This window comes from Mesoplodon densirostris, chromosome 18 (genome assembly GCF_025265405.1).
Source record: "Mesoplodon densirostris isolate mMesDen1 chromosome 18, mMesDen1 primary haplotype, whole genome shotgun sequence".
NCBI classification, from domain to species: Eukaryota; Metazoa; Chordata; class Mammalia; order Artiodactyla; family Ziphiidae; genus Mesoplodon; species Mesoplodon densirostris.
The window spans coordinates 20,909,812-20,932,102 of NC_082678.1; the positions used below are offsets into that span (position 1 = coordinate 20,909,812).

Consider the following 22,291-nt stretch of genomic DNA (forward strand, 5'->3'; position numbering starts at 1 on the left):
GAGGGTATCGGGGAGTAACCCGCTGTTTCTTTTTCTGATGACCAGTTTATTCACTTAAAAAATTAACGCGGTGTGAGACGTCACATTTTCCTTGACTGTTTGACATTAAAAGAGAAAAATTGTTCTTTCTGTAAATCACACATTTATTTTTTTCTCATTTTGCATTTCGCTTTAGCCACGGCTGACGGGTGCATTACAGCACCGTCTTGTTTATTAGGAATCTGAGCCGTGTGCTTGATTATCCGTTGTCCTGTCTTCTCACTGGTGGTGCCTGGCGTGAAACCAGAGGAGGCTGCAGGAAGCTTTAAAGATAACCCGTCAGGCTGTGAGGCTCAACTCGGAGGCTGTGTCCTCAGGGCAAGGCTGATTTGCGGGGGGTGGAGGCAGCCTGCCAGGGGAGCCTGCAGGGCCAGGGATGTCATGATTCCGCATTCCTCCTCCAGGTCACCTCCTCTGAAGGGTAGCGCCCACTAGTGGGTCTCAGTACACATCTGTGCTCTCACTCTTCGTCCTTCCCTGAAGTGTAGGGCTGTTTTCGGGATTTTTTTTTTAACGAGCAGAACATAAAAAGTATTAAACAGTACCTGGCATGCAGTAAATGTTAAATGATGTTGACTATTATTTTTATCATCATTAATTATAAGCAGCTTATACATTTATCACAGTCTCTTGCAGTTTACTCATGTGCTCCCTGAATTCATACCTCTCGTCCCCAACCTGTTATACATTTGGAGCCACCTAGAGCATTTGTATTCAATGTCTTTTTACTTTGAACTCAACATATCAAAAACCATATTCATCCTTTTCTGCCCAGTCAGTGCCCTTTGCAAACCTCCCCTTTGAGTTAACGCCTTTATGCCAGTTTCCTAGACTTCATCTCGGCATCCCTTCAGCCATCCCCTGCAATCTCCCCTCGTGCCTGGGGACTCACCGGGGCTCGCCAGGGCCTGGCAACGCTCTGAGGCTGATCCACCCACTCGAATGCCTGAATATGCCTGACCCTGTACTTGAACATGGCAATCTCTGCCAGCCAGTCCCCCGCCTCCCCTCTGTCCCCAAACTCCAGCTTTTCTGATATTTCAACACTGTTCTCCAGATCGCTCTTTCTAAACGTTTTGAGCAGAGAAATACGTTTCTAATTTTATGACTCTAAAGGAATATTCTAGATCGTGAACCCCTTAAAGATGGGAACCGCGTCTCACACGTTTTGTATCCTACACAACACCTAATGGCTATGTGACGAATATTTGGAGTGATGGCACCCAAGCGGACCCTCTTGCTGACACTGACTCAGTGCCCAGTCCTTTGGGTCCTGAGCAGGAAGGAGTCATAATGATCAATTAAACCAGAAGTCAGTGTGATGTGCTCTGAACCAGGAGGGACACGTGGGCTGAGCATCTTACAAGCTGTGTGGTTTTGGGCACGTGGCTTGACCACTTTGAACCCCACTTTCCTTTTCTAGAAAATACAAAGAGTATCAATTTTGTAAGGTCTGGACAGGTTTAAGTCAGATGATGAACCTCAAACGCCTAGGACAGAGTTTGGCTGAATTGTTGAGTCTTTGTGCTGCAGGTGGCAAAGCGAGAACTCAGAGTGGTTTAGGAGAAAAGCGGGGTGTTGAAAGGATGTGGGCACATCTCAAACACACGAAGGAAGGATGGAGGTGCAGGCGGGCTTCGGGCTTCAGGGATGGGTGAAACATAGATACGAACACCTCTGGGCCAGTTTTCTTGTCAGCATGCCCGCGACACTGTCTCCTCCTGTAGGTCAGCTTTGTCTACAGAACGGGGAGAGCCAGGACAATGACAGCTTCTGAGCTTTCCATCCTGTGCATGAGGAGCCATAGCTGTGTGGACAGGTCCACACATCCTGATCCGGACCACGTGGGGCCCACCCTGAGGAGCCCGCGGGCCCCCACCTGGCAACTGGCAGTCCCAGAACTGGGGTGTGCAGGACTGAGCATTAATTTCCTCCTGAGTTAACTTCCCTGTAAGAAAACAAGTACCCCTCCCCTCCCCCCACTGCCCCCATTAGCTACACCATTGTGCTACACCATCTGCCTTCGATGTACCGAAACATAGCAGTGATCTGAGACGTGAAAATCTTTCCCTTGCCTGGTTTCTGGAGATACTTTGGTGGGAGTCAACTATGGGGCGTGCAAATGGGGATTATTCGTCATCCTAAAAGAACTACCAAAGTCTAATTTTGTGGAAAAGTCCTCCAAAGGGATTTAACAAATCCTTTCCTCCCAATTTCTTGAGGCTCTCTAGTCCAGAGGAATTACAAAACCATGGCTAAGTACCCCTCTGCACCTCCAAACGTGTCCTCCCCCATCCAGGCGTGTCCAGGAGTTAGTTACACCCCGGACGCCGCTTGAAGTGCAGCCAGGTGCACTGACAGCGGTGTAGGTGTGACTCCAAGGCAGCCGGCCCTGGGCTACCCTTCCCTGCAGCAAAGCTGCTCCCCCTGACCCGGGACGGACCCAGGCTGCAGTGCCTCTCCAGGGGATGAGGAACAGGGGTCACTGGCCGTCCACTTCCCGAGGGCTGATAAACCCTCTGGGTAGGATCATTCGCAGTTTGATTCTGTTGGTTTTCGAGGGGCGCAGAGTGGTTGATACCGGCATCCTGCTGGGGGACAGCCAACTCCCCGGTTCACCTGCCTTTGCCTTGCCCAGGCATCCCGGTCCTCTGTGGGGAGTAGCATCCTTTTCACGAAGCGGGTGGCAAGCTGGGTTATCTGCGGTGCTTGTGCACGTGCTCGCTCTCAGCTTCAGACATTGCAGCAAGGACGGGTATCTGGCTTAATTCCCACTACAGCTTCCTTCCAGTGACACTCTGGAGTGGGCATGAAGCCATGGGAGTAGCTTTTGGCTGGAGTGACTGGAGGAGTGTGGTTTTCTGGGTCCATCGTTGCGTAAGTGGAGCCTAACTGCAGACAGTAGAATACGCACGAAACCAAAAAACACCCCAAACCCACACACGTGCAAACATCAATTAGGAAGTTATTTTAATTAGAGCGGGACTCGTGTTAGAGTATCTTCAACTATGGACGTCTCTTAATGTACTCCAAGACATGACTTTATTGATATTGCTAAGAATTGCAGTTCAATTCAACTCTTCTGGAACACCGCTATTTTTCACCTTTCCCAACACTTAACTTCATCTGCTATGAGTAACAATGTTCGTAATCCATGGTAGAAAAGTGTGTCGAGCTACTTTTTCCAAAAAAATAACTCTAAGTTGATAACTTCCATTCTCTAGAGGGCCTTTTCGAAACCCTATAGGAATTCTGTGGCAATACCTGGCTGGGCTATACCAACATTTTGTTTAATTAATGTGTAATATGATCAGAGTTCCCACCTTCCTGGGTTTCCTTCCCGCTAGAAATCTGCGGCCAAAGACAGGCCAGGCAGGGGGATTAGCATATTGGGGGCCAGTCTCCCCAGAAGGCTCAGCCAAGCTATGGGATCAGAGTGGGAATGAAGGCAGCAGGACTGCCCCACGGGTGTGTGTAAGCCAGACACGTTGACCCTTGATGGCCAGGGGACCCCTACTGTCATGTGATGTGACACTGCCCCCTCACCTGGCCTGGTACCCATCTCCCAGCTTAGTGACCCTGCCCAGATGGGCAGGAGCAGAGGGGGAATCTACGCTGAGCTCGCCCGGCACCCTTGGAGGCTACTGAGGCCACCCCCATGGCCGCCATGGTCCCGTCCAGCAGCAGGTACGCTAAGATGGTTCTTTCTCTATTTTCAATGAGTGACCTGGGAACGAATAAGTGGATGTTCAGACTTTCTCCTAGAACTGGGCCCACACGTAACGTTAAAGGGCTAGAAGGGACATTATGAGGCTACCCCCTCCATTCTTCTCACCTCACCCTTTTCTCCCCATCACAGCCATCCCTGACTGGGGAGTAGCCACCACCTTCAGAGACCAGTTCTCCACCCAGGGGAGGGATATTCTCAACCTCCCTTCCACGAGCTAGTCATATGTTTCAAAACCCTCTTCCCTCCCCTTTTCCCTTGTCTAAATCCCTCTGGCTGCAATTTGACTTGTTTTTCTCTCGTTCTGTCCTCAGTGGAGAAGGGAACAAGTAAGCCATCCTGTTTCGCATCATTTCTCCATCTTTTTTTTTTTTTGGCCGCACGGCCTGTGGGATCTTAGTTCCCAGACTAGGGATTGAACCCGGACCATGGCAGCGAAAGCTCCGAGTCCTAATCATTGGACTGCTAGAGAATTCCCCATCTCTCCAGCTTTGAGGTTTGTTGTTGTCATTGTTGGTGGCTGTGTTGACTATTTATTAAGCCCCCATGAGATGTTAGCTGCTGTCTTAAATTTAATATTAAAAAAAAATTTCCAGAACTCATTAGGTTGGATCATAGGAAATTGCTGTTTTATAGTCCCCCCCCCCCAAAAGCAACAGTTAAATAGGGAAAAAAGTCATAACATCGCTGCTCATTTCCTGCGTTGCTGTTGTTACCCAGAACAAGAGAAATGAGACACCAGAGGCTTCAGCCCTGGTCAGACCACTGAGTTCCATTGCAGAAGCCCCACGCTTGCTGAGATCATCTGACAGCTGGACCCACACGCAGAGGGGCACAGCCAGGCAGGAGGAAGCAGGATGTCCACACAGCAGCTCAGATTGCCCTGTTTCCACCCCAGCAGGGATTTCAGCTGAACCAATATCACCCTCTTTCTCTCTACCCCACACAGGCGTTCCTTCCCATCCGCCCATGGAACCCGATGCCCATGAATGTCAGGCAAGGCCGCAATCACATAGATGTCACTGTTTTTGGAGGGTGGAGAGGTCTCTTACAGAAGACCTCTGAGCTCCACCCCATGTGCTTCAAACTAAGGGCTTCTAAGCCCTGGAAAAAAAGAAAATACTATTTGCTATAGTCTGAATGTTTTGCATCTGGCCCCCCAAATTCGTATGTTGAAATTCTAACCCCCAAAGTGATGGTATGAGGAGGTTGTGCCTTTGGGAAGCGTGTAGGTCATGAGGGTGGAGCCCTCAGGAAGGGGATTAGCGCCTTTAAAAGAGAGGCCCGAGAAAGCTCCCTTGCCCCTTCCAGCATGTGAGGACACGGAGAGAAAGCACCACCTGAGAACCAAGAAGTAGCGTCTCAACCCCGTCTGTCAGCATCTTGATCTTGGACTTCCAGCCTCCAGAACCGTGAGAAATAAATTTCTGTTGTTTCTAAGCCACCCAGAAGCCAGTTTACAGTATTTTGTTATAGCAGCCTGGATGGACTAAGACACTAGTTTTTAACCGTTCACTTTCCGACCACCTACGTAAACTCCAAGAGCATTCTAGAATAATTGAAAATTTTTGTGAAAAGTACACCTTGATGGGAGGGGATGGTTGGGGGGAGGAGGTGTTACTGGCATCTAGTGGGTAGAGGCCAGGGATGCTGCTCAACATCTTGGGCTGTACAGTCCAACCTCTCACAACAAAATGTCAGTGGTGAGAATCCCTGCTGTGTGCTCACCATCCTGTAAGCAAAGCACTATCATCCTTTTTTCCTTTTTACAAGAATCTTAAATAATATACCAGGATTTGAGCCCAGGTCCGTCTCAGCAAAAAGCCCATGCACCCCCATCCCCACCGTGCTGGAGGATGAGGAGAGAGAGATGGAGATTCAGGAGGGATGGGGGATGGAGAGAGGCAGCCACACCCACCTTCCAACCCCCGAGAAGACTGGAGTAGGGCTGTGGGGTTGGAGGAATCAGCTTTAGAGCTTATTCTCGAGTTTGCCCTAAGGACTTTGCCTCACCCTGCATCCCGGGGGCTTATAACCCCAGGTTTGGAAGTTTGTTTTCCTTCGGTCTGCATCTGAGTTAATGGCCGTAGCTGTGAAAAGAGGTCTGGCTTATTAACAGTATCCAGCCACTTTGGATTCTTGTCTTAATTACCTCCCTAATTTGCACTTTTGGTGGAAGACCTGGGGGTGTGAACGCCAGTCGCAGTTTTTCCTCTGCTCTCTTTCACCCCGGGGGTTCCTTCTACCATCTGTTGATCTTCAGTGTCTGCCTTCATTCCCTTATTTATGTTCTTGCGGCGTGGGTCTTTTGTCTTGGTTTCGCATTAGTTTCGCTCTCAGGTAATCCCCTCCACCTTCAGAGACGGTAACAATTACATTCCCTTCCTCCATTACGTCTTCTTCCTCTCCTTTACTCCAAATCCAGGGGGAGATGGAGTTGGCCACCTCCTAAGGCAGCATGCGGTGTGCGTTTGGGGGGGGTGGGGGTGGGAGGGGCGTGGTACCTGCTGTGGGCGTGGCCAAGGTACAGGGCTGGGCAGAGGCAGGTTGTGTTCACTTTGCCCTCAACCTCTTTAGGATACAGATATTCAGATGCCAGCCCTTGCCGCCCACACCTGGGAGAAAGCCACAGCCCATGTCAGCCACCTGGGGTGGTGGGGGGCCGGGGGTGGGGACTGAGGGTCAAGCCGGGTTCTGCCCCTTGATGCTGTGAAACTGTGGGCGAGCCCTTTCTCTCCTGCATTAGTTGGGTAACCTAATGAGCCGCTGTGAGCATTAGTAAGCCAAGTGCTGCTGGCTGCTTGCTAAATAACTAGAAAGGGTTAGTTTGCCAGTTAATGTTAAGTCCTGTCCTCAGGACTGCACTATCATGAACATTAAAATGACTAATTAGAGCAAAATCTTTAACAAAAGAGCCACCAGCTGTTGTTTATGGTTTAGAAATGCAAGTTTTTTTCAAAAGGAGGGATTTGCCCCTCTGATATCAGGAAACCCCTGGTCAGTCTCTGCCTAGCTTTTGACACCTGGTGCAGAGCCTCGCCCTGCAGACCCATACTTACCGATGGCAGTGGGTTGTGGTCTGGGCCCTGTTGGTACAAAACAAGGTGAAGGACATCAGGCTTGTAAACACTGGGCTCCCCGAAGGTAGGAGAGGGGCCAGATGGAAGCGCCTCATGTCTCCTCTGACTTTATCTTCTCGGGACCATGGACAACTCCTGAGATGCAAGGGCTGCACAAAAAGAGGCTGCCTCCTTCCCAGTGGCAAGGATGCCTGAAACCCTTAGATATATTCATCCTAGCCCGTCCTGAAATTCAGCTCTGGGCAATATCTGGCACCTCACCTAGCACACTCATTCTTTTTGAAGCTTGTCAGATGCATCAGGCAAACCTGAAAGTGTTGAACTTGTATCCACCCCCCTCCCTGGAGTGGTGGCTTCTGCAGTGCCCACCCTCAGGAAGTTTCTGAAAGAGAAAGAAAAGGACAAAGCAGCTATAAAGAATGAGGAGCCTGGACTGCAGAATCAGAGCCCAGCTGGGCACTCAGACCAGCCCATCGTCACCTTTCCTCTCTGATCCGTAGAGTGGAGGTGACGGCTCCCACCTTTAGTTCATGAGCTTCTACCTCGGGGCATGGCCTAGAAAGGGCCGCCAGCCCCCCATTTCTCCAGAGAAAGACCACAGAGAGACTGAGGTCTTGAACACAAGGCCTACTTTGGAACCTAGAGTCATCCTAGAGGATAGGTTTGGTGAATGAAGACTCAGCCTTTCTGAAGAATTGATTGATATCAGGCACCTTAAAAATAAATAAAATTTTAAAACCTCGATCTTGAAAAGTCTGGCTGCTCTAGCAGTGCTGACTAGGCTGCTGCTTTAGCCAAGAGCTTGTAGCGGGGGCTTCTCTGCAGCCTGCTGTGGTGTGTGTCACGCACGCAGGGAGCCCGGGCCCAGGAGCCTCCATCCTGCTGTCTGGTTTTGGCAAGACTCCGAAACCCTTGGCTTCTGGATCTGGCAGTGGCGCAGGAGTCGTGCCCGGTGGCCTCGGGGGGTTTCCTCCACCTCGGAAGTCCTAGGACTCTGTACCCCATGGTTGGTTGTTACGAGAAATGTGGGGAGATGTTTGCTGACGCATCAGAATCCCAGACGCTCAACCAACAGCCTCCAGGGGCCACAGCTGCCCTACAAGGTCCCCATGGGACCAAAGCACAGAGCGTAAGGGCAAGGTGAGGCAAAATGGAACACTTCACGCTTTAGCCGGGTCTTTGGGCTCCAGCCCTCATGGTGGTCTCCTGGCCAACCAAACTGGATCACAGGTGAGCTCTTTGACCTCACCATGGGACAAGCCACCCAGAGCCATTATTATAATCCCAGTGTCCTCGGCCCGCTCCAGCTAAACAGGACACACGGACAAAAAGGGGCAGTTTAAAGGGCAGTGAATCCCAAAAGAAGATATGCCCTTCTCACTCGGTAGATTTTGACCTCTTCCCTCTTCACAACAAAAGTTCCTCCTGGCCCCAAGCCCTTGGTCTTGATTCTGACCAATACTGGTTATTCTCGTTCCTATTTGGATTGGGGTTGCACTGCCCCATAGATGTCAGAAAGGGGTCCTAACATTGTGCTTCTACGCCATTGATCCCAGGCCACCGGGGCAGTTCCTTCCTTTCCTCCCTCCCTTCCTCCCTCCCTTCCTTCTTTCTTTTTCATAGCCCTTCTTACCCCTCTATCAGATATATGCAGACCAGCACGGCTCTTCCACATTTTTTTTTTTTTTTTTTTTTTTTTTGCGGTATGCGGGCCTCTCACTGTTGTGGCCTCCCCCGTTGCGGAGCACAGGCTCCGGACGCGCAGGCTCCGGACGCGCAGGCTCAGCGGCCATGGCTCACGGGCCCAGCCGCTCCGCGGCATATGGGATCCTCCCAGACCGGGGCACGAACCCGTATCCCCTGCATCGGCAGGCGGACTCCCAACCACTTGCGCCACCAGGGAGGCCCTCTTCCACATTTGATCAGGGCGTTGGTGACCTTGGCAAGCTCACTCCTACTGGACAGGACTTGGAAGATCATCTGTCCATCCCCAAGCTTCAAGCTACACTATGGTCACACCATCTCAGAGCAGACTGTGAGAGTCCCTGCCATTTGAGGATGGATCGTCAATGTCTGTGATGACGTCATTGGGCCACCATATCAACCTTGGACTTCTTGTTGCACAAGCTAATAAAACCCTACGTGTTTAGGTCCAGGGTCATCAAACTCTTTCTTTAAAGGGCCACCTAGTAAATATTTTAGGTTTTCAGACCATTTGGTCTCTCATTACTCTCTGCTGACATAGCACAAAACAGTCACAGACAATTCATCGACAAACAAGCATGGCTGTGTGCCAATAAAACTTTATTTATGGGCAGTAAATTTTGAAATTCATATAATTTTCACATGTCATGAAATATTCTTTCCTTGATTTTTTTTTTGACTATTTAAAAATGTAAAAATCATTCTTACAACTTCCCTGGGGGCGCAGTGGTTAAGAATCTGCCTGCCAATGCAGGAGACACGGGTTCCATCCCTGGCCCTGGAAGATCCCACATGCCGTGGAGCAGCTAAGCCTGTGAACCACAACTGCTGAGCCCGTGCGCCTAGACCCTGTGGTCCGCAACAAGAGAAGCCACCGCAATGAGAAGCCTGCACACCACCACGAAGAGTAGCCCCCACTTGCCGCAACTAGAGAAAGCCCGTGCACAGCAATGAAGACCCAGTGCAGCCAAAAATAAATAAATAAAATAAATTAATTTAAAAAAATCATTTTTAGCTTGCAGGCCATACAGAAACAGGCAGTGGGCTGGATGTGGCCCCTGGGCTATAGTCTGCTGACCCTTGGTTGAAGCTACTGTTCTGTGGATTTTCTGTTACTGGCAGCCTCGTGCAATCTTATGTGACGTAGTGATGGGGATGAACTTTTTTTTTTTTTTTTTTTTGCGGTACGCGAGCCTCTCACTGTTGCAGCCCCTCCCGTTGCGGAGCACAGGCTCTGGACGCGCAGGCTCAGCAGCCATGGCTCACGGGCCCAGCCACTCCGCGGCATGTGGGATCTTCCCGGACCGGGGCACGAACCCATATCCCCTGCATTGGCAGGCGGACTCTCAACCACTGCACCACCAGGGAAGCCCGGCAAGCATTTTTTAATTAATAAAAAGGATTAAAACAGTCAAATTCAAATGAACTCTGGGACTCAAAAACTTCTAGTTTCTAGTTGCAAGATCAGTGCATAATGGAAAAATCCAATGATATTTAAAAATGTAAGATCCATTTTTAAAAAAAATTATTTATTTTTGTCTACATTGGGTCTTCATTGCGGCACACGGGCTACTCTTCGTTGTGGTGCGCGGGCTTCTCATTGCGGTGGCTTCTCTTGTTGCGGAGCATGGGCTCTAGGCACGCGGGCTTCAGTAGTTGTGGCACATGGGCTCAGTAGTTGTGGCTCACAGGTTCTAGAGTGCAGGCTCAGTAGTTGTGGTGCACGGGCTTTGTTGCTCCCCGGCATGTGGGATCTTCCCGGACCAGGGCTCAAACCTGTGTCCCCTGCATTGGCAGGCGGATTCTTAACCACTGGGCCACCAGGGAAGCCCCAAAAATGTAAGATCCAATTTTTTATGGAGTTCTTTTACTTGCATTTGCAAATACAGCAGTGCACCCATTTCAGAGATTAGCCTTAGCAAGATCTGCTTTTAACCTGTATTGCGTCACATCAAAATACTGTTGTTCTGATTTCTTATGGAAGAAGTGAAGAAACTGCTTGCTCTTAACAGCTGATTAAGTATAAGCCTGTTGAGTAACTATAAGGTATGCGAAGAAGACCAGGGGATTTGCCAATGTGATGAAGTGAGTGTGTAACTGGTTCCATGGTGTCCCAGGGGTTCCCCCACCAAGCGAGTCGGGCCATCACCCAGCCCCGAATGGACAGCAGTGCTAATCCAGCCCACAGGAGTCTGCTGGCTTTGGCTTCTGAGCAAGCTTCGATTCTACATGCATGTATTATAGAAAAATGATTCCTAACCCATCGTACTTTTTTATGTCTGTTTCAGAGGGTCTTGCTGTTGGAGTTGGATTTGGGGCTGTAGAAAAGACGGCATCTGCTACCTTTGAGAGCGCAAGGTAAGCCGACATCTAGTGCCTTAGAGCGTGGCACTGCACCCCGTGGTGCCCGGAAGTGCCTGTTGCCTCGGGCGAGCTGTCTGCACATAACTGTGCAGCAGCCCCAGCCCCCCAGGTCTGACTGGCGGGGGCGAGGAGGAGGTCAGGGAAGCTAATACCTGAGAGAGGTACTCTGTCAAGAGGCAGGTTTACACCACGTTTTTCCAATGAGCTGTCTGATGGGTAACCGTTTTGAAAACCAACCATGAATATAATCTCACGCTGTTCTCCAAACGCTTTAAATGTATAAGTACATGATAAAGACAGTGTCCTGGGGGGACTGGTTCCAGGACCCGCCGGCGGATACCAAAATCCTCGAATGCTCGAGTACCACAGTCAGCCCTCGGTATCCACGGATCCTGCATCCGCAGGTTCCGCATCCGCGCACTCAGCCATGGGGGGATGGCAGGACCCGGAGGGCCAGCTGTACCTCGAAGGCAGCAGCCGACACTCCTCACCGCTCTCTCCTTTAGGAGCCCTCACTTTCTCTTTCTGGCCACTGGCCTCTCCTGGTTTCCTCCCCCTTCCGTCTGCTCCTTCACAGGCTCTTCTGCAGGTTCGTGCCCTACGGCCCGTCCTGAAATGTTGATGTCCCCCAGCGCTCCATCTCTAGGGCACCCTTTCTTCTCACTTAGCGCACTCTCTCTGGGGACTCTGCCCCATGCCCGTGGCTTTATTTTCCGTCCGTTTGCTGGTGATGCCCAAGTTGATCTTCTGCCTAGATTTTTCTCCCGAACTTATTCTTACGGGTCCGGCCCCCATCCATAGGTCTCCGCTTGGGTGTTCCGCAGGATCCCCGCACCCGTGTCCCCATCTGCTGTCATGCAAAACCCCATCATCACCTGGTACCCGGTCGACCAAGCCAAACTCACTGTCGTCCTCGGTTTCCTATTTCCCTTCGTCTTCCCTAGACAATCAGCAGGCCTTGTAGATTCTTCCTTTCCTCTCCCTCTGTTGAATTACAGGGCCTAGATAAGGCTACAGCCTTGGGACCATAAAGAGGCATCACAGAGATAAGCTACCTGGTCCACCTGTGCCCACAAAACCATGAATACTACAGCCTCCAGGCTGAAGGAGGGCGGGTGGAGCCTTCTGTTCAAGGGCGGCAAACTCAGATGCCTGTAGAGAACTAAGAGGTAACAAGTAAGTGCAGACAGGCAGATGGAGACAGTTGGGAGTGGCAAGAACAGAGGTGAACTTCGAACAGACACACACACGCTGTCTAGAAGGTGCTCGAAGTCACAATTATTTTGAAAACATAATTCGGGTCAAAGAGATGGTCCAGGGGCCACTGGTTTCTGTATCGAAACCACACATTTCTCACTCCACTGCCCTCTGACTGGTATAATCTCAAACTCTACTTTTTACCCGCCTAAGGCAATGGCACTGCCTCCTTTAATGATCTGCCCTGTGTCTGTGGATCATGGTTGCCAGGATCTAATTCCTCACGGAATCCCTTTCTCCCCTCTTCCCTCGTTCCCAGCCTTGCGTGGGGCCTCTTTACACCCCATCACCTCCGTTTCTCGATTCCCTCAGCTGCTCTGGGGCCCCTGTGTGTCGCTGTAGTCACTGGATTCTAATGCTTTGTGTTGAGGGACGTGTCTGCTCCACGAAGCCCCGAACACGTGTGCGGGCTGGCGCAGTTCTAGGTTGAGATCTTCTCTGTTCTCAATTCTTCTTCCTGCCTGTCGGACTCCCAAGTCACTTCCTCTCCCTGACTCCAGGGTCATCAGTAACAAGATGCCTATGGCGAAAATCACAGGAGCCGTGGATGGGGAGAAGCCTTTAGAATGTTAGAAATGTCACCAAAATCCAGGGCTGATTGTGATTCGTCATGCCCTGCGGGGCTGACCCCTTAAGCATCCAAGGGCCGGGTCCTCCCAGAACTCGGGGAGCTGCACATGCTCCAGAAATGTCTGTGCCGGCAAGTGACAGCCCAGCCCCACGCCCTGCGCTCACGGGCCAGGCTTCCTGTCTGGTGGCACCATGTCTCCTGCAACCTCAAGATGTCAACTCCCATGTCCCTCTATTCTGTCACCTGCACTTTCTGGTAATCTTGATGTTTCTGAAGAAAGCAGAGCGAAAGCCTTTCCAACCCAACTCCCCCCTTCCCTAGACCAGACAGATCCTCTCTGAGTTACATAAACCCTCAACGGGACTCTCTAGCTGGGATCGGGCTGGGGCGCTGGACTGGGTATTTTCAGCCTCATAAAACCCTCTGTTAAACAAGCATCCTTGGGGGTTTTTATGCCCCTACACTCCACCCACCCCCGTCACAGCCGGTGGGCAGAGCCGTTAGAGCTCTGCCCCCATCACCACTGTGTCCAGGGTATCAGGAGTAAGGGTGGAGGGAGAGCATGTCCATGAAGGCCACAGAGAGGGAAAGAGGGTGACCTCATGCAGACCCTCTCCTTCAGCCTGTCTTCCCCACTTACAAATCCATATATAGTTTGTGATTTGGGTTCTTCCTTTCAAATTCCTCTGACCTTCAGTGGTAAAACTCAGAACAGCCCCCAGGCAAGGCTTGTAAGCCTTCTCCGCCCTTAGCTCATGCTGCAGACCAGGGTTTCGTGGGAGGGAAAGGAGGGAGGGAGGGAGGGAGAAAAAAAAGGAGAAAACAGGCTAATACTGAGGGGAAGGGTGCAGAAACAGTCACCAGACGATTAAATACGTCTTTTGAAAGAGCGAGGTTTTGCTTTTTAGAATTCCAATGCTATGTAATTAACAAGCGACACACCTAAAGCACAACATGCAAAAGTGGCAGGTAGAGGAATGAAAAAAGACACACGGTGAATGCTGATCAAAAGAAAGCAGGTATTACAATTTCAGTATCAGACCAAGCTGACTCTAAGGCAGACAGCCACAGAAAGAATAAAGGTCAGTACTTAATGAAAAGAGAAACAATGTACCGGGATGACAGAACGATCCTGCATCTGTACGCTTCTAGCAACATCAGCCTCAAAATGCTCAAGAAAAATGGTCGGAATTGCAGGGCACAACAGACAAAACTGCAGTCATGGTGGGGAGTACCATTCCCTTATCTGACACTGATAAAATAAAGTGTTAGCAAATGTACATAATGGACATATGTAGACCCCCAACCCAGCAATTAGAAAAACTTAAACATTCTTTCCAAGCACATGTGTGTATGTTTCCCAAAACTGATTACAGTACTGTGCCACAGAGGAAGTTGGAACACCCCCAGATCAATACCATTCAGACCACACCCTGACCTCAGGGCAATGTAATTGAAAGTCAATAACAAAAAAGATAGCTAAAATAATTGGTTAGTGGGCAGTGAAACCCTCAGGTGCCATAAGATGAGCACAGGGAGGGCTGCAAACCAAATTACCTAAGAAACCAGTGGACAAAGGGCAAGGTCTTCCCCCATCTCAGGGGTGCTTCATAGAATGGGTGGCCTTAAAACAGGAGCCTGGCGGCTGTCCACCTGGAGAAGCGGAGGTGATAAGGGCAGTTAGTACTGCGAGCTGGCGGGTGGGTGATGTCACCGAGATGGGATTCGTTTGGCACTTTGTGGAAGTAAGACTGAAGACCAAAGAAAAAATGCGTTCTTCAGCAAGAGGCTGACAGCCTTGGTGGGTTCCAGTGCCCAGCAATGTTAAAGCCCAAGAGGAGATTTAAACCTTAATCTGGCTCAACGGAATACTTTTGGGGGGAAGAGGTAGACAGATCCGTGTGAAGGACCCAGCAATTGAACAGATGCTGTTGACACCACTGCTATGTGTTATAGCAGCTGTGAAGAGGATAAGGGATGAGTTGATGATGGTGGGAATGAAGAGAGATTGATGGGAAGAAAGCGTTTTAAATGCAGAACAGGCAGCATTTGTCAACCGATTCTGTTGTCGTGTGGGAGGGAGAATTCAAGTTCGGGAGACATAAGTAATCACATAGGCAGCTGAAAGGGGCTGAGAGGGAAGGAGGGATGGGTGTCTGCATGGATTCGGGAAAAGAAAAGAGTTGGCTGGCAAACGCCTGGGACGTGTGGACCAAGCTAGCTGAGCCAGAGAGAGTTCTCTGTTCATTTAGCAGAGGGGTCGGCAAATGATGGCGTGTGGGACAAATTTGGCCCACACACGCTTCTGTGAATGAAATTTTATTGGAACACAGCCATGCCCAAGTTCCCCATCCAAGGCTCTGACACCAGGAAAGAGGACAGGTAGGTCCCCAGCATATAATTTGTGTACGGCTGCTGCCATCTAGTGTTCGGATGTTGTTATTTCATCACCTATATGGAGTGCCCCCGCCCCCGGCCCTCTTCCACCTGGTCCACCTTCCTCCTGCACTAGATAGCCTACATCGTGGGGGGATCCCTTCAGAATTCAACATCCCCTGAAGGTTGACGAGGCTCAGCCAGTAGAGGGCAGCCTGTAGTTCAAGGGAAACCCAGCTTTCTTCTTTCTGATCTGGTCCCACAGCAATTTCTTTGGGTCTCACCGCAAAGAAATTCTTCAGACCTCCCGTCCTTGGGGAGTTGGCGGCTTCAGCGGTTTTTCCTCTCTGAAGTGTCATTACATCCAGAGCACGCGTGCTCCGGAGAGGAAGCATGCCCTCAGTTCTCCCTGAACTCGGTCGCAGGCGTAATTCAAACCAGCAGGGAGAGCGAGGTGATTTATGTTTCAACATTTCGCTTCCCGCATTGCTTCCTACTTAAGCTTTGACTTAAGCACAAGTCGAGAGGCGTTTGTAATCCAACGGCACACCCTGACCGACAGGTACCGCAGGCATCCCGGAGCAGGCTCGGGCAGAGGACGCTGGCCGCACGCCTCACGCCGCGCCACGCGGAAGCCACAGAGCACAGGCTGGATTTTTTTTTTTTTTTTTTTTTCTGCTGAGCGCCCTGACCAGCCACTGCTAACCAACACCCAGACACTTAGTAAAGGATGCCTGGTAGCTTAGCCTGCATTCAGACCTCACATAGCTCTTAGGGTTACACATGCAGGCATCAAAATTAATTTTAAGGGGTGTGTTTGCCCCTCAGATCAAAGAGTACAGCAAAAGTCAGGTATGTCTTTCTGCCTGGCTTCTAAACCAGTTATGCCTGCTGAAATAGCAACGCTCGTTTAAGACAGCAGCTGCGAATCAGCCAAGCAGCCATCTGTTTCGAAACAAGGACAAGCAGTCGATGGGTACGTCTCTGGGTGTAGACCTGTATGTGTGCATCCACCTGTGCAAGTTGTCCCCCTACTTCCGCTCAAGTTGATTCAGGGAAGCACGTTGCAGGGGGAGGGAGGGGATTTAGGGAAATAAAAGATGCGCTTTCTCATTAGAGTTCGCCCAAGCGTCTCTTAAGGAGCAGGCTGCTCTCCCAGTGTCCCCAGGCCTCCCTGTGGCAGGACCAAGTTCCCGGATGAGACCGTCTCTTCCTCAAGGCTGCCCATCTTGACCCCCTCCTGCCCATTGAACTAGGTCTCACCATTCGGCGGGGAGGCGGGAGCCGAAGCCCAGCCTAGGCTCCCTGGAGAGTGGTCTCTGGCCTGAGACGTGGAACCCCGGCGTGAGGACACACTGTGACTCAGCCAGCCACACCCATGCTGTCCTCCCCACCACCCCTCCCTTCCATCACGTCAGCAGAATTGGAAGCAAATTCTTGCACTGTTGCTTATTTGCAATAGCAGGTGGCACTTTAGCAGATCCATTTTAGTGTATGCAAACAAGCCCTTCTCTTGTACCCATCAAACCACCTTGCCTGGAATTCTAGAGTCATCTACTGACAGCTCCTTCCCGCAACTTCTTTCAGGTCCTCCCACACAGCTGCTCGCCTTACCTTGAATTATTAAGAGCATTTGGCAATGGTGGAGGGCAGGCCATGGTTGGCAGACAGTGCCCCCGTGCGGTAGTGGGACGTCATAGCTTGACTCTGGGTAACACGCACCCGGCCGTCCGCCCGCGTCTTTGGCTCCTACTACCGAGGTTTCAGTTTCCACGTGTGTCACATGAGAGAGGTGGGTTGCATCTGTGGTTCTAAGACCACCAGGCTTTGTGGGACAATAAAAATGTCCCCCAGGCATGTGAAGACTGATGTAGAAATGCCACCTTTTATATTTTTCAAAGTAAAGGCGTTGAGAGAAAGCTGCTCACTGCCAATCACTCTCTTAGAAATTGTATTAATCACCAAAAATTAGTTCGTAAACTCAGGATAGAACAAAGTCCTTTCTGCCCCCAGACAGGAACTTACTTCTCTCTCTCTTTCTTGCTCCATTCAAATTCATGAAAACCTTGTGCAATAATAATATGTTCTTAATACAAATTAGTCTGTTAAGTCCCATTGGCTAATGCAAAAAGATGACCTTGACTCTCCAATTTATTCTACTACTGTCTTTTTTTTTTTATTACTACTGTCTTTTAATCTATGTTGAAAATCCAGTTTCTCTAAACCAGGATGATTTTTTTTATTATTTTCTTTTGTGTTTTTCTTCCCTGTCATCTTTCCGTGTACACAGAAGCCATCTCGGGGTGGGGAGACAGGAAGTCACAGCCTCGGGAGGGATCTTGATTCCTGAATTCCTAGTTTTATCCAAAAAAGAGAGCAATTTAGCTTGGGAAAGAATCTGATCCTGGAAGAGACGAAACTCCATTTAATTGATTAATTTTTTTCCCACTGCTGTGTGGAAATGGGGGCTATAGGACAGGGTAATATCAGGGTGTAAATCTTTACACGGACACCCATGAAATACGCTCATTTGCCCAAAACGGGGTTTGCGGTGTGAGCTGAGAGAAATCAAGGAACACAGGCGACTCCAGACCCTTGTTCTCTGCTCCCAGGGCCGCGAATAAAGCAGGTGCTCACACGTGGGGAGGGGTAGAGCTCCCCCTGCCGGCAGCTGCGCACGCGGGGAGCCCTGAGGACCCAGTCAGGGAGGCCCCGGGGTTGACCTGGGGGATGGGGATGGGGAAGGGGACCGGGACCCGCGCTCCCCAGGCCCCGTGATGTGGCGCAGCCGCGTTCCCAGAGGGCAGGGACGGCAGCCAGAAGCGGTAGGCGCGAAGCGCCCTCTCCCAGCTCTGAGCTGGGGCGCCCGTGGGACTCGGGGCTGTTGGCTAGGGCTGCAGGATTGGGACGTGGCCCTCTGGGGAATGAGGTGGCTGAGCAGTGCCTGTGTGAGGGCAGCTCGCGACTCCGACCTTGTCACCATCCATCCAACCCCACCCCATTTGGACTCCGGGCAGAAGGCCAGGTGCCCACAGGGATGGCTCCCAGGCTGCCTTCTCTTTCCCCATCCCCGCCGTTCATGCAGGGTGGATGCTGCAGCAGGAATGAAGCCTCCTACCTGGCTCCGAATGGCACCGTTGAGCCGGGAGCCCTGGAATGCAGGCGCATGTCACCCAGCTGTGAGCAAACTCAGAGTCAACCCGGGCCGGCTTCCAGACAGGACGGTAAAGAGCTGAGCACCGCATCCTACCTGGGAGCGACTTAGTTCCCTCCTCCTGCATCCTCCCCTTCTATCCACCCGCTTCTCCCAGGGCACAGCCGCAGAGCTGTGCAGCCGTCACCACTCTCTGCTTCCGGAACATTCTCGTCACCCCCAAAAGAAACCCCACACCCATGAGCAGTCAGTCCCCCTCCCACCCTCCTCGTAGGCCCTGGCAACCACGGATGAGTCTACTTTCTGTCTCTATGGATTTGCCTATTCAGCACATTTCATGTAAATGGAATCAAACCATGTGTGGTCTTTTATGTCTGGCTTCTTCCACTTAGCATCCTGTTTTCCGGGTTCAACCATGTTGTAACTCCTTTTCATGGCTGAAGAATATTCTGTCGTATGGCCGTACCACATTAGTTGACAGAGGTTTGGGTTGTTTCAGTATTTTGGCTATTACAAATAGTTTTGTGGTGAATACTGGCATACAGGTTTTTGTGTGGACATAGGTTTTCATTTCTCTTGGGTACATACCAAGCAGTGGAATCGCTGGGTTGTATGGTAACTCTAAATTTAACTCTTTGAGGAAGGGAGTTTAAAAAATGACCTTCTATGCCAAAACAAAAGGATCCAGATTAGGCCAAGAGTTTATTTTAACCTTGAAAATTCCATTCCCCAAACATCATCATAGCCGGAGCCCTTCCCAGGGCCCATCCCCTTCCTCTCGGGCCTTAAACCACAGGAATGCCGAGTGTTACAAGCATAGGTGGTCTCCGCCGTGTGCTTGCCGTGTGCTCCGTTCTGTGCTGTCCTCGCCCTTCATTCTCTTGTTGGCTTTTCCATGAGAAGACTCATGGGGGAAGGACCCGTGAGTTGCCCCATTTTACAGACAAGAAAGTTGAGGCACCGAGAGGTACTCTGTCCACAGCCTCAGAGCTGGTAAGGCGAAGGGCCAGGTATGTTCCTAGGTCTCTGGCTGAGGACCTAGCCTTTTCCTGGAGCATCAAGTGGCCTGTGAGGTGCTTTGGCCACCATGAGAGGCTGAGTGACAGAGCCCACGGGGAGTGGGCAGGCAGGTCTCGCTTCCCGCTGAGCTTCCTTTTGCATAGGTGCGTTGTTGGGGGTGGGGGGGAGGGTATGGAACAGCCTGGATTCCGGAGCGAGGCAACCTGCTGCACACACGGCTCTGCCACTTACCGGCTGTGTGACTTTGATGCGTTGCTTTTTTTTCTTTTTTTCCCTGTGCCTCCGTTTCCTAATCTGCCAAATAAGAATAATAATCGTTTTTACCTCAACAGATCGTTCTGAGAATTAACTGAGTTTATACGTGCAAAGCCCCGGCACAGGGCCGGCAGGTAGGAAGGCTGTATACGATGCAGCTGTGATGTTTGCTTCCTGGCCTGCCTGTTTGAGACACTACACTCCAGAGAGATGCCCAGCCCACCCCTGTCCCAGCCCGGGCTCCAGGACAAGAGCTCCCTGTCCCCCCTCACCCCCCCCACCCCGAAAGAGAACCAGTTCAGAAGCGGCTTCCACAGTCTGTGTGGACCCAGCACGCAGGCCAGAGGTCCGGGTCCAGGACTCCGTGGTCTCTAGGAGTTGCTTCTGCTCTCCCGTGGCGTGGGCTCCACGCCCGACACTAGACCTTAGTACCCTCTCCTCTGTCCCCCCCCACCCCGCCTTGCCCCTCCCAGGCTGATCTTGCTGTCGTGTCTCAGCGCGGAGTTGGCGTGCTGGTTGACTCTTGCTCTGCGCCTGCTCAGTGAATGTAGCTATTTGTCCATCCCGCACCCTCACCTGGAGCCTCTTCTCTACCCTACAGGGGACCCAGGACCGGACTGGGGGTGGGCTGCTCTGCACCCGGCCTGGACGGCCCTCCTGAATTCTGCAGATGGTTTTCTAGCGGGCAGCCCCCTCCAGACGGCACGAGCTGCTGCTTCCCTCTTGCCCCCCCCTCCACGCCCAGTTCCCTGGACTCAGTCTCAGGCCCCCCCGTGTCACCACACAAGTTACACTCCCAGAACAAGGAGGGAGGCCCTGAGTGCCCTCCTGCGTCTGCCCAGAGGCAGCCCCTCTCCATCAGCAGCACAAGGAGCCGTTTATGCCAGGCCCCCTCCCCCTCCACGGCCCCCGGCCACCTCCACCCAAGTCCCTGGCGACAGGGTTGGCCGTCTTGGCACGGGGGACCAATCTCTACACAACGTGCACTCTGTTTAGCCTGAAGCAGGCTTCAGGGGAGGCTCGGACCCCGCAAGGCCCTTTGAGAACAGCAGTGTCGTTTCTCTGTGGCTTTCCCAGGCGCTGGAGGTGACACAGACCTTTCCCTCCTCTAGTCCCATCGCTGCCCGGTCCATCCTCCTGGACAGCTTGTTACAAGCGGCGAGAGGCCGAGAGCAACTGTGCTTTTCAGAGCCGTGGGCAGCGTTCAGTTGGGCTGCTGGCGTTGACTGCCCTGCATTTTGCCGGGCCAGCCAAGACAGGCAGCTTGGGTGCATCGGTGGGTGCATCGGTGGGTTCACCACGTGGCACTAGCTGCCTTTAGGGGCTGTTTACATGCACTGCTCAGTCTTTACAGCCATCCCAGTAAAAAGGGGAGGACTCAGAGCCCGGGAACTTTCCCTGAGGTCATGCTTACGGCAGGTGATATGTTTTGGGAAGCCCGTGAATGAACACCTCTGCCCCTGCTGGCTCTCTCACGCCACCCTTGCCTCTGGCAATCATGGGACAGTCACGAAAGCTAACCTTTACTGAGTGCTTTCCACGTGCAGATCCTGTGCTCCTTGACTCCTGGGGAATTCACTAATCCTTAAAGACCCCTGTGAGGGAGAAATCACTGTGCCCATTTAATGGATGCAGGATGTGCCCAAAGGCACAAGGGAGTGAGGTCAGAGGCAGGATTTGAGCCCAGGCAGCCTGGCCCTGCAGCCTGTGCCCTTAACCCTGACATCCTCCTGCCTCCTGTGACCGTAGAGGCTTGAAAACTGCCCCCCAAAGTGGTGTAGCAAAGGAGGTCAGCGCCGTTGTAAAAAGTGTGTAATTTCCCATTGTAAGCGCTTTGAGCGTCAGCTCTAGGAGTTCTGATTCCACTGTCCAGTGTGTCTTTCAAATCATGTCTCATTGGGCGAGTTGGGAAACAGAAGCAGATGTGAAAGCTCTTCAGGGAGGGGCAGGTTTCCAGCCAGCCTCACTGGCAGCAGACATACATGTTCAAGATCGTGTGGCACATCACTCCTGGCATTTGTGGCCACAGTAGGGAACCGTAACCCTTGCCAGGTGCCTCCAGGCAGCAAGGGCTGAGGGGAGAGGGAAAGAGAAGAGAGCACTGCAAAGAGACGGCACCAAGATGCTCCGGGCGGCTGCTAGGTCATGACCAACCTCCAGCCTCACCTCCTGGAAAGTGGATGGACGGGTGGGCTGGGTCACTGGGAGGCTAGAGCTCCCCAGCACGAGTTACCTGCCTACAGGCTCCAGGACAAGGGGAGGTGGGGGGGGTGCCGGGTTTTTAGAACAATGGTGTTGTAGTAGAATGGCATCCCCCAGAAAAGAATGTTGAGTCCTAACCCCCAGTACCGGAACGTAACCTTAGTTGGCAGGAGGGTCTTTGCAGATGTAGAGAGTTAAGATCAGGTCACAGTGGATTAGGGTGGACCCTAAATCCAATACGACTGGTGTCCTTATTCGACAAGGAGAAAAGTCACACACACAGGAGGATGCCGGGTGACAACGCAGAGACGCCCCGAGGGGAGACAGCCATGTGGTGATGGAACCAGAGATCAGGGTGACACAGGCCAAGAAATGCTCCCAGCCGCCACCCGAAGCTGGAAGAGCTAAGGAAGGATCCTTCCCTAGAGATTTCAGAGGGAACGTGGGCCTGCTGACACCTTGCTTTTGAGCATCTAGCCTCCAGGACCGTGAGAATAAAGCTCTGTCGTCTTAAGCCACCCAATCTGTGGTCCTTGGTTACA

General features: G+C 51.7%; 1 protein-coding gene across 6 annotated transcripts in view; it reads left to right on the plus strand.

Moving 5' to 3' along the window:
* Nucleotides 1-22,291, plus strand: part of SLC39A11 (solute carrier family 39 member 11) — a 376,354-nt gene that overhangs the window by 300,464 nt on the left and 53,599 nt on the right. For 5 of the 6 annotated variants that reach the window (XM_060081466.1, XM_060081467.1, XM_060081461.1 and 2 more), the window contains one exon: nucleotides 10,839-10,908. In XM_060081466.1, coding sequence (XP_059937449.1) covers nucleotides 10,839-10,908 — 70 coding nt within the window. Of the gene's footprint in view, nucleotides 1-10,838; nucleotides 10,909-18,203; nucleotides 18,343-22,291 lie in introns of all 6 variants that reach the window. The other variant, XM_060081463.1, reaches the window with a different exon arrangement.